The sequence below is a fragment of the Danio rerio genome, chromosome 1 (assembly GCF_049306965.1).
Source record: "Danio rerio strain Tuebingen ecotype United States chromosome 1, GRCz12tu, whole genome shotgun sequence".
In the NCBI taxonomy this organism is placed as follows: domain Eukaryota; kingdom Metazoa; phylum Chordata; class Actinopteri; order Cypriniformes; family Danionidae; genus Danio; species Danio rerio.
In genome coordinates this window covers 19,084,195-19,096,743 of record NC_133176.1, presented here as the reverse complement: position 1 = coordinate 19,096,743, position 12,549 = coordinate 19,084,195, and the positions used below count along the sequence as shown (strand labels likewise).

General features: G+C 35.9%; 2 protein-coding genes across 13 annotated transcripts in view; one reads left to right on the top strand and one right to left on the bottom strand.

The window, feature by feature from the left end:
• Positions 1–12,549, bottom strand: part of casp3a (caspase 3, apoptosis-related cysteine peptidase a) — a 36,730-nt gene that overhangs the window by 10,198 nt on the left and 13,983 nt on the right. The window contains exon 8 of one of the 2 annotated variants that reach the window (XM_073951722.1): positions 3,340–3,731. The exons of the other annotated variant lie outside the window; for it this stretch is intronic. The gene's annotated coding sequence lies outside the window, so the exon portion shown is untranslated. Of the gene's footprint in view, positions 1–3,339; positions 3,732–12,549 lie in introns of those variants that run through there. 2 annotated transcript variants of the gene reach the window in all.
• The window catches only part of acsl1a (acyl-CoA synthetase long chain family member 1a), a 50,234-nt gene that overhangs the window by 33,678 nt on the left and 4,007 nt on the right, over positions 1–12,549 (top strand). For 4 of the 11 annotated variants that reach the window (XR_012401073.1, XR_012401084.1, XM_005168349.5 and 1 more), the window contains 12 exon segments: positions 883–934; positions 1,174–1,247; positions 3,048–3,125; positions 4,803–4,937; positions 5,033–5,167; positions 6,743–6,838; positions 7,031–7,103; positions 7,219–7,307; positions 9,248–9,364; positions 10,287–10,430; positions 10,888–10,989; positions 11,757–11,828. Coding sequence is in view for 6 of the 11 variants with exons in the window: in XM_005168349.5 (XP_005168406.1) it covers positions 883–934; positions 1,174–1,247; positions 3,048–3,125; positions 4,803–4,937; positions 5,033–5,167; positions 6,743–6,838; positions 7,031–7,103; positions 7,219–7,307; positions 9,248–9,364; positions 10,287–10,430; positions 10,888–10,989; positions 11,757–11,828 (1,167 nt within the window). In the remaining 5 variants the exon portion in view is untranslated. 11 annotated transcript variants of the gene reach the window in all.

Below are 12,549 nucleotides of genomic sequence, written 5' to 3'. Positions count from 1 at the left end.
GTATTGATTTACAGACATGCAACATTGTGTTCTGTATACTTGGTGCAATGTGGCCCTAGGCGCAGGGCAAGTGCTTTTGGCTAGTTTCGACCTGTTGCAGTTATCATTTTCATGTTTTATGCCACCCTTTGATGCTTACGATAACATTGATGTGATCAGTAAACTGATTTTTAACAGACTTAATCGTTTATTTTATTTTCAATTGTGTAATGTTTGTTATGCATTTTATTATTTGAAGCTAGTTTCCTCCTCATATTTGTAAGCGTTGTTTGGGACGTTTCCCTTATTTTTATATACCAATGTTGACAGGTATGGTTTAATCACTTGCTTTTCTGAAACACAAAGACCTACTCTATCGCACAGTAGGCAGATCTAATTTCTTATTTAAGTATTTAAATCCAATTTATATATTTAAAATACAAGTTAATACTTTGCATTTAAGTACAGCAGTTTTTTTTACTTTTTAAAAACTGTGCAAATTTTAATTAACCTTTAAAAGCTCATTTTAATTTAAATGTTGACGTTTTATTTTTTCACCTGTAAGCACTGTGCAGTGTTAATGTTTATAATGTTTAAAGTGGCAGACAATAATAAATATTCATAATAAGAATTAATCTGCCAGATTTTTGAACTGTGCAGAGCCGTAGCTGCTTTATTAGGCCTACTATGCTACTGTACTTCAATACCGGTCATTATAGTGGTACTTGGAGAGACTTTTTTTTTTTTGAGGTGGTACTTGGTGAAAAAAGAACCACTGCTTCAGACCATTTGCTTAAATAGTTAAATTAGAGTCCTATATTTGAATAACATATGGTTTTATTTAGTCACTGTATAATTTCTTTTTTTTTAACATCACAGTTATTTAATTGATGCTTTTTTTAGCCTCCTAAACCTGAAGACCTGGCACTGATTTGCTTCACGAGTGGAACTACAGGTATTAGATTATATATTTAATGTGTTGTAGCATTGATTTATCTATTCTGAGAATAATTTTGTAGTGATATGCATTTTGATGAAAGAAAACTACGTACAAACATGGCTTCAGCACTTTTAGCACACAGCTTCGTGCATTCCTCTTTCTGTCAGATTTTGCCATTGGTTTGCTGACATGTTTTGGCATCTTTAAGGACTCCCATCTGGAGAATAAATGTATCTGATGTCTTATCCCGATAGGAAATCCAAAGGGAGCGATGCTCACACATGGAAATGTTGTTTCCAATTGTTCTGCTTTCATTAAAATTACAGAGGTAAGCCAAGAGATTTCTTCGCTTCTGTGTCCTTTATAATTTATTGTAGCCTTATCTTTCTTGGCAAAAAAAATACAAAGAATCACAGCAAATGAGATTCAGATGACAAGTCAGATGTGTATGGATTGGAAGCTCTTTCTGAAACTGAATTAAAAAGTATAACAGATCATTTCTTCATGAGTGGTGATACAGAATCTAGTTATCTGGACAATTGTGAGAAATAAAAGTTGGAATTACAATGAAATAGTAATTCTGTCTTTTCTCCTTGCAGTTCTAAATTTGTTCCTCAGAATTAGGAAATATACATTCACCGGCCACTTTATTAGGTACACCTAACTTGTACTGGGTTGGACCCACATTTGCCTTCAGAACTGCCTAGATTTAACAAGGGACTAGAAATATTGCTAAGAAGTTTTGGTCCATATTGACATTATAGCATCATGATAGTTGCTGCAGATTTGTCGTCTGCTCATCCAAGATGCGAATCTCCCATTTCACCTCATCCCAAAGGTGCTCTATTGGATTGAGACCTGGTGACTGTGGAGGCCATTTGAGTAAAGTAAACTCATTGTCATGTTTAAGAAACCTGATGATTCCTGATTAATGACATGGCACTTTATCCTGTTGTGGTAATAAAGGGTAAGACATGGTCAGCAACAATACTCAGTTAGGCTGTGGCATTGGCACGATGCTCAATTGGTACTACATTACACCACTACCACCAGCCTGAACTGTTGATACAAGGCAGGATGGGTCCATGCTTTCATGTTGTTGATGCCAAATTCTGACCCGATCGTCCGAATGTCGCAGAAGAAATCGATACTCATCAGACCAAGCAATGTTTTTCAAATTGTCTATTGTCCAATTTTGGCGAGCCTGTGTGAATTGTAGCCTCAGTTTCCTGTTCTCAGCTGACAGGAGTTACACCTGGTGTGGTTTTCTGCTGCTGTAGCCCATCTGCCTCAAGGTTGGATGTGTTGTGCGTTCAGAGATGCTCTTCTGCATAGCTTGGTTGTATTGAGCCATTATTTGAATTACTGTTGCCTTTCTTTCAACTCAAACCAGTCTGGCCATTCTCCTCTGACCTCTGGCATCATCAAGGCATTTCCACCAGAACTGATGCTCACTGGGTATTTTCTCTGTTTTGGAACATTCTGTTTCTAAAGTACTCAGACACCAACCACCATGCCATGTTCAAAGTCACTTAAATCACCTTTCCCATTCTAATGCTCTGTTTGAACTGAACTGCAGCAGATCATCTTGACCATGTCTACATGTCTAAATGCATTGAGCTGCTGCCATGTGATTGGCTAATTAGAAATCTGTGTTAACGAGCAGTTGGACAGGTGTACCTAATAAAGTGGCCGATGAGTGTAGTTCTGAAATCCAATTCTGATGGAAAAAGCAGACAATTCTTTTTTTACAATCTTAAGTTAAGTAACTTACTGACCAGATCAATTCTTCTTTCTTTCTGTTTGTTATATTAGGCTCTTGTGCTTCATTTCCTCATCTAATTGTCTGTCTCTTGTTCTTCCTCTCTCATGTCCTGTGTGTGGATGTGTGTATATGTTTGTGTGGATGTGTGTATATGTTTGTGTGTGTGTGTGTGTGTGTGTGTGTGTGTGTGTGTGTGTGTGTGTGTGTGTGTGTGTGTGTGTGGTCAGGAGTCCCTGAAACTTTGTCCTCAAGATGTTCTCATCTCCTTCTTACCACTAGCGCATATGTTTGAAAGAGTAGTCGAGGTACGCTGTATTTCACACTGCCCATGTGTTTGTGTGTGTGTGTGTGTGTGTTTTACAGGTTCATTGCATGCTTAACCAGACAGATATTCACATTTCTTACCTACCACTAGCGCACATGTTTGAAAGAGTGGTCGAGGTATGTATTATGGATGCACACAGTCATTAAACCGTTATTTATTATTCAGTTATTATATATATACATATATATGTCTGTATGTGTGTGTGTGTGTGTGTGTGTGTGTGTGTGTGTGTGTGTGTGTGTGTGTGTGTGTGTGTGTGTGTGTGTGTGTGTGTGTGTGTGTGTGTGTGTGTGTATATATATATATATATATATATATATTTTTTTTTTTATAAACAAATGTCTTGTCGTCGATCCCAGTTGTAAGAGCAACAAATAATAACTTGATCTAGTTGATCATTTGGAAAAGTGTCAGAAGTTAGATTTTTTCTGATGAATCATCTGTTGAACTGCATCCCAATAATCACAAATACTGCAGAAGACATATTGGAACCCGCATGAAGCAAAGATTCTCATAGAAATCAGGCAAGTTTGGTGAAAGAAAAAAATTATGATTTGGGGTTACATTCAGTATGAGGGCATGCGAGAGATCTGCAGAGTAGGTGGCAATATGAACAGTCTGAGGTATCGAGGCATTTGTGCTGCCCATTACATTACAAACCACAGAAGAAGGCAACATCTTTAGCAGGATAGCGCTCCTCATACTTCAGCCTCCACAAGTTCCTGAGAGCAAAAAAGGTCAGTGTTCATGGATATTTTATTTTGGTAAAATAAATGCAATTTAGAGGCCTTTGCCTTTCATATAAGCCACTTCTGATACCAAATGATCAACTAAAAGTCAAGTTATCATTAGTGTCATTAAAACTTGGATAGGTGACAAGACTTTTGTCAGGTAGTGTATAAACTAAACACATTCTTTTATTTTAAATCCATTTGGAATGCAATTAGAGTCACTCAAACAAACGTTTTGAACCTTGCCCAAATAAGAAAGGCACATGAGTACAGAGCATTTTAGTTTTGGTAAACAAATTAATTAAATCGAAAACTTGTTTGTTTATATTGATGTTTATAATGTCTCTATACTTTTTTTTACTAATATTTTGATTATTTTTGTTCAGTGTAGTGGTAAATTTAAAAGATTTTTTGTATACTGTGGAAACTTAAAAAATGTAATATGTAATGAATTTTCTGAATTAATAAAAATGTGATCTATCAGATTTTTCTTTCTCAACAATTTACAAATAGATATTGAAAAACAAAAAAATGAGTACTTTTAAAATTAAAAAACGAACAGCTTGTTTTTCTTTTTTTATGGTGGAAACCAAAAATTTAAAATTGATTTAGCTTTCTTTTTTTTTAATAATAAAAAATAAAATAACCAGAAAACAAAAACTAAAAAAGGCTTGTTTTTTTATATTCCGAAACCAGATAGGCCAACTCATTTATGGTGGTGCAATGCTGACCTGCTAGGCTACTATATAGGCTATTGTTTTTTTTTTCCACTTAATAAGGTAATAAAAGGTATTTTCTTGGTGTAAATGGATTTTGCTGAGACATATTTTCTTTATTAAGACAACATATTTCTTGTAAAAGGGCCGGTTATAGGCTATATATTAATTTGTTAGCATGTCTTGGTTAAAGTGACTGTATGTATGAATTTACATGTATTCATCTATTTTATATTGGCTATGTGTGGACAATTTAAAATGAAATTATACATGTGTGTGTGCTTATATTTAACATTCTCACATGCTATTCTGAATTTCATTGCATAATTTTAGTTTATGTGTGTAGGGTGTGCTTCTGTGCCACGGGGCCAAGATTGGGTATTTTCAGGGTGACATCCGTCTCCTTATGGATGATTTGAAGAATCTTAAGCCCACTATATTTCCCGTAGTCCCAAGACTACTCAACCGCATGTTTGATAAGGTACGTCGGTTTAGTTAATCATACATAAGCTGTTTGCATTTCTGTTTGATAAACATTCATGTGTTTGTGTGTGTGTTATATGTGTTTGCGTTTAGATTTTTGGCCAGGCGAACACTCCTCTTAAAAGATGGCTGTTGGATTTTGCCACCAGCAGGAAAGAAGCGGAACTAAAAAGTGGAGTTGTGAGGAAGGACAGCATGTGGGATAAATTAATCTTCAGCAAAGTGCAGGTAACCAGACAAAACTGAAGATCACCTTGAGGGCATTCAAGGAAAACAGTGAGCATTAGACATGGGATGATAACAGTTTTCAAGGTATACTGCAGTTTGGAAAAATTTTTAAAACTGCCAAAATTTTCTGCTACACCATTCCTATGGTATGTTTAAGATTTTTTTTGTACATTTTTTTAGGACAACAGTATCTCCAGCAGAAAAGATATCCAAAGATGCCGTCTTAAATTATGAAACATCTGAGTTTTGGAACCTAATGAAGAGAGCAGAAGTCTGTGATTCATTTGAATGATTTAGCCTGACATGTTTACTGCTCCAAAATATCATAAATGTTTCTCAAAATAAAATATATTGTGTTCAAAAAGCGTTTAGTTTTACCCAGACATTTAAAAAGAACAGATTTTAGAGCAGTGATCACAATACTGTGATACCGTGATAGTTTTATCCAAGGTTATCATACTGTCTGAATCTTATACCAGCCTATGTCTAGTGAGCATAATAGTGTTTAATGTTTTGAATGAAATCTCTCAGGGGTTGCATGTAGACTGTGAAAAGCAATGTACCAAGTACTGAGTCTTGTGGTACTCTGGTCGTAACTCCTGACTGGAATTCCTTGCAGAAAACATTTCTTTCCCAGAACGATTATAATTGTTTTTTCATGGATAAGGCGGATTTGAAATTGATCAGTAATGGTGTCAGTTTTGTTTTGCCTTTAAATGTTGGGGTTTTATTTTAGTCTTAAAGTGTCTGCAACCATTAACTTGCATTTTATGAAATTCTAAGGTCTGTTACTTAAGCTAAAAGTCATCTTTAATATTCTGTTGGAAAAAGTAGCTCTTCTCTTTTTTTAAAGGGTTAGTTCGCTTAAAAAATAAATGTACTCACTCATTACTCATCAAGTGGTTCTATACCTTTATGAGTTTCTTATGTTGAACACAAAAGATGATGTTTTGAAGAATGCTGGTTGCCTGCACCTATCCACTTCTATACTAGGAAAAATAGATACTTAGGAAGTCAATGGTTACTGGTTTTCAGAATTTTTAAAAATATATTCTGTTGCTTTCAGCTAAAAATGAAACACCACAAGGTTTTAAATGAGTAAATGATGACAGAACTTACATTTTTGGGTGTTCTATTCCTTTACATTTTTGTTTAAATTATCGTTTTACAGTTTTTCTCACTCACTTTGGTTCATTTCTCTGATCAGAATTAAAATTTGTCATTTTTTAAACAACGTGTACAAATAGCAAAGCACCATGGTGTTCCTGCAAACACCAGTCTCTTGCTCAAAATCCTTAGTTCATCTTTTAAAATTAAATATATTTGTCAATGACGTGTCAGTGCCGTCAGAATGACTAGGCCTTGGGTCATTGTGTGCAAATAAGACAGTCAAATTAATGTTTCAATTACAAAAGTGTACTCTACTCTACTGCTTTTTTGATGCGCACAAGTGTCACAATGATCTGATGATTGAACAGGTCTTGTAGTTTTGAGGATTTCAATTCTAATCTGAGAAATGAACCAAAGTGAGTGAGACGAGCAGATTTTCTTAAACTCCTGTGACTCCCCCTACAGGCCAGTCTTGGTGGGCGCGTGAGGCTGATGATCACAGGAGCTGCTCCAGTGTCTCCAACCGTCCTCACTTTTCTGCGAGCAGCACTGGGCTGCCAGGTACACACACACACACACACACACACACACACACACACACACACACACACACACACACACACACACACACACACACACACACACACACACACACACACACACACACACACACACACACACACACACACCTCCTGCTACCAGTATTGTGATCAGACTTTCAAGTTACATCTTTTTTTCTATTGTTTGTTGTAGTTTTATGAAGGTTACGGGCAGACAGAGTGTACTGCAGGCTGCACAATGTCACTTCCTGGAGACTGGACAGCCGGTAAGACTCAATCTGCACACATTAACATGTTTAAAAAATAAACAGCTGGACAGTTGTGTCCTGTTTTAACAGACTGTGTGGTAACACACACTATTGTTTTGATGTGTGTCCTCAGGTCATGTGGGAGCGCCGCTGCCCTGTAACTTTGTTAAGCTGGTGGATGTAGCTGAAATGAATTACTTTGCTGCAAATGGAGAGGGAGAGGTAGGTCACCAGTGCAAAAGTAAAGCAGTTTGCGGGGTTACATTCAAAGTTTGGATCTAAAGACTACTTTTGTGCTTTTATTTCTAAGCTCTTTTAAGAGTAAATTAGACTGTTAGCAGACTTCCAGAATTTCATGCAAATCAGACATTGAAAATCAGGGAGTTTGATGTACTTTCCATTCATCAACAACGGTATTTTTTTCTATGCCCTGTTTTCTTTCTTTTTAATTGGTTTAACATGTTTAGCTTTTTCTGATGGTTCCGTTATTTACCATTTACCATTTTAAACCTTTCCAACGTTCATTCATTCTCCTTCAGCTTAGTCCCTTATTTATCAGGGGCTAACACAGCAGAATGAACTGCCAACTATTCTGGCACATGCTTTACACATCAAATTTTTTTCCAGTTGCAACCCAGTACTGGGAAACACCCATACACTATCACATTCACACTCACACACTACAGCAAATTTCATTTACCCAATTTACCTATAGCGCATGTCATTGGACTGTGGGGGAAACCAGAGCACCCGGAGGAAACCCACACAGAGATGGCATGTCTAGCAATTACCAGATGAGCACTTTCTTGATGTGAATGTTTTATATGAAATAAAATTATAATGCGGATGGCATGGAAGGAATTTAAAGTGTCTTTGCTGCAATTTAAATAAAATTGCTTCACATTTTGCACCATTTGCCAAAGTTTGCAGCACTTCTGCAGCAGTAAATAAAATCTGCCAAACTTTGCCTCATTTGCTTGATTTTGAATTAAATTCTATGAAAAGCAGAATCCCGTAATTCTCAGGGACACAGCAGCTGCCTTTTTTATTTTATTATCAATTATAGGTCATGGACATTCAGCTATTTAGTCGATAAAAGTCGTGGAATTGGCATATAGTTTCATATTTACAAATTAGTATCAGAATACAAAGACAACATCAAGCTAATGGTCATCAGTCAGTCATCATTGGGCTGTTGTTGAGTGTTGGTCACTTCAGTGTTTGCTGTGTTCTGACTTTTGGCTGATCAAACATGGTGAATCTGCATCAGTTGGCGCCAGTGAGAGAGTGAACGCCAAACTTGTTTAGAGACTTGGTCACAAGAGTAAAAGTAAAAGCAATGAAAGCAAGCAAATTATTAATAACATTACAGACTGAAAGCTATTCTAACGTTACACCATCTGAACTGAGCATTTCATTAAGCAGAGATTTTATTACAAGATGAAGCATCTGGAATAAATTAAGTGATCAATATTATTAGTTCTGAAATGGTCAGAGAGTGCTGCGTTGTTTAGTTTGTATTAATGCAGTTCTTGTTTCATTTTGACTTTTTGAATTATAAATATTCCACTGATATCTGCTGGTGTAGAGACTCATTTCCTCTTTTGCAGACACACAGTATTTCTGCTAGTTTGCTGTGGTGTTTTTTAGTTCTAGCATACATTTTAGTTTATTTCTGTCAGTTTGCAAGTGCATCAAAATAATAATGTAATCATAAAAACTATTTCATACAAATGAATCTCTTAGTTATGATGAAAATTAAATTGACATTTCACCCAAAAAATCGAATTCTTTCATCATTTAGCTATTCTCCATTTGTTTCTTTTGTTGAACACACGCTGAAGAATGGTGGGGAAAACACCCATTGATTCCATAGTATTTTTTGTTCCTTCTATGGATGTCAATGGCTGCTTTTTTTTCCTCAGAATATTTTATTTTGTGAAATAAATTCATAAAAGTGTAATACAACATTATTTAGAAATAAAAACAAATTGATGAACTATGCCTTTAATAGATGGAGTTTTAGTTGATGCACAAAAATACTTTGTCATGACTCTAGCAATTATTTAATTAATAAACAATTATTATTTTAATTATTTAACATTGTAAATTTGCAGTGGCACTCTGAGTTGCCTGACTCTGTGTGTGTGTGCTCTTCACAGGTGTGTGTGAAAGGACCAAATGTGTTTCAAGGTTACCTGAAAGACCCGGAGCAAACCTCAGGGGCTGTGGATAAAGCCGGCTGGCTGCACACCGGAGACATTGGCAAATGGCTTCCGGTAAATTCCACATCCACTTTCAGCACTTACTATCTGAATTTAGTCTGTCAAATGTTTTTTAATGTTTTCAGTGCATTAATTTAAAAGCTGCTTTTCCACTATCCTGCTGAGAAGAGTCAAGTGTGGTTCCAGTTCCAGTGAGCCTGTTATGGGTGGCATGATAAACTGTTCTCGGCTTGGTATTCTACTGGTAGAGTCTTGAACTGGTGACGCATGACATTGGCTGGCTACTAGTTTTTCCATTGCACAGGAAATGCAGTTTTTTGTTTTTTTGTTATTCAACAAAGTCAATATCAAGAAAAAATGAATCCCCGAAACTTAAACATCTGTTCATAATCCATCTTGCTGTTTAAATGACACTTGCATTAACTTTTACGACTGACACATTTGTATCGCGTTCCAGAGAGCTCCATGACCCGCATTTCAGTAGAAAATAAAACGTATCCATGCTGACTGGTTCAGATTGGCATTCATTTCAATGGTTACGCAAAGAGAACCGTTCTGCCTGAATGTGGGATATAGAAATGTAGAAATCTGATACATGGAAATACATGCAAATTAAATATATACAAGTTCACATTTGAATTTTACATATAAAATATATGTCATATATGCAGCATATACTGTATTTCAAATTATTTCAAACAATATAGCAATGGCCATATTTGAACATATATAAAATTAAAGCTTATATAATTAAAAATAGTTGGTATTCCAATGGTTGAAAAAAAAAAAGAAAAAAAAAAAAAAAATATATATATATATATATATATGAAAGTGGCCATTTTTACAGTATGTAAATGCATGTGTCGTATGTAGTTTGCATGTATCAGATTTCTATAATAGATTTCTAATGTTTGCGTTTAAAGGGAACAAAACGCTCCACTTTATCATTAAGCATTTATATATTTGTTTGTTTCAGAATGGCACTCTGAAGATTATCGACAGGAAGAAACACATTTTTAAGCTGGCTCAGGGTGAATACATAGCTCCAGAGAAGATTGAGAACATCTACATCCGCAGTGACCCTGTGGCTCAGGTCTTTGTGCATGGAGACAGTTTGCAGGTGAGAGACACTCAACTGTCGTGTTTTATTTTTTACATTATTGCACATCCCTATGTAGGAAGAACGTCCAGTGTTCTCCAACGCTGAGGAGAAATGGTCATGCCCGACTGAGCCTGGTTTCTCTAGAGGTTTTCTTTTTCCTTCACTTTTGTCAATTGGTGAAGTTTTGTTCCTCGCCACTGGCTTGCTTGGTTTGGGACTTCCCATCGATGGATTTGCTCTTCAGTGTTTGAACTTTCAGCAGTGAAATTTAAACCACACTGAACTGAACCAAAACTGAACTTCAACTCTGAAAACTGGACTAACACCATCTCATTTACTAAAACCTCTATGTTAAGCTGCTTTGACACAATCTACATTGTAAAAGCGCTGTAGAAATAAAGATGAATTGACTTCAAAAGAAGTGTGAGAATAGAATATATGTGAGCATAAACCCATCCTGTTTCTCTCTTTTTAGGCATGTTTAGTGGGTGTTGTGGTTCCTGATCCAGACTTTTTGCCAGGATGGGCAAAGAATAGAGGCATTGAGGGATCCTTCAATGACTTGTGCAAAAGCAAGGTAAAACACGGAACACAGAAAAAAGACGTTTACAAGATCTGGATTCAGCATAGTAGAGTACAGATAATAGTGTTCAGAGGTTTACTACCATTTTCAGCTAAAACATTTAATTGAAGAAATGGCTCCATTGGGGCATTACAAGTGATGCAAATTACTGTATATAATAGAATGACATTTCTAAGTAACTATAAAGTAAATGAATTAAAATTAGTCACAATGATTGTAGTCATAAGCAGTCAATGAAAGAATGTGCTCAATATTTTGAACGCATCGAGGAAAAGGGGATTGTCTTAATGGACAGTGATTTATCTTAAGATAAATAGTAGAAAAGAAGCAAACACATTGCTTTAAACTTTCATTAATCTGTGTATACACCGGCATGAAGAGCTCTGAGGTCAGATAACATTATCCTAAAATATATATTTGATGTGTTTTGTCAAAGGTAAATGAATGTGTAGGGTATACACAGTGCATTGTTAATTGCAGAAGTTCTGAAAGAAATTAAGTGTCAGACAGGTGATGATAAGTATTGCAAAAGTAACGTAACGCATTACTTACTATAATAAGTAACCAAGTAACACAACTAGTTACTTTTTGGGAGTAACTCAATATTGTATTGAATGACTTTCAAAATTAACTTTCCTCAACACTGAATACCATATTAAAGAAAGATTAAGGATTTAAGATCCTGAGATATTAAAAGCGATGTTATGTTTGAGCGCTGTTTGCCATCCTTGAAGTACTGACACCTGATGTTGTTTCAACAGGAGGTGAAAAATGCCATCCTAGAGGATATGATTCAGCTTGGGAAAGAAGCTGGACTGAAGTCTTTTGAACAGGTGAGTGCAACAAAACTCATTTTCTAGGTTTCTGTTAATATCTTGATTTGTTTTTTTTATTATTATTGTAAAACTTAATCCAAATGTCATAATACAAACATACCAGAGTATAGGTTTTCAACCAGGTTCAAGGTTGTCCAAAAAAAACAGAATATTTAATATTCATTCATTCATTCATTCATTTTCTTTTCGGCTTAGTCACTTTATTAATCCGGGGTTGCCACAGCAGAATGAACTGACAACTTATCCCGCATGTTTTTACGCAGTGGATGCCCTTCCAGCCACAACCCAATCTCTGGGAAACATCCACACACACTCATACACTATGGACAATTTAGCCTACCCAAATCACCTGTACCACATGACTTTGGACTGTGGGGGAAACCGGAGCACCCGGAGGAAACCCACGCAAACGCAGGGAGAACATGCAAACTCCACACAGAAACGCCAACTGACCCAGCCAAGGCTCGAACCAGCGACCTTCTAGCTGTGAGGCGACAGCACTACCTACTGTGCCACTGCGTCACCCAAAATATTTAATATAGCTTATTTAATCATTTATATACTAAATGTAATTATTCATATGTTCAATACTATCTAGACATAAATGATAAGATTGTATTATTAAAACTAACCATTAAAATAATATTCACATATCTCAGTTTAACATCATATGAATTGAGAAATCTGGTCAACACTTCATTCATTCATTTTCTTTCCT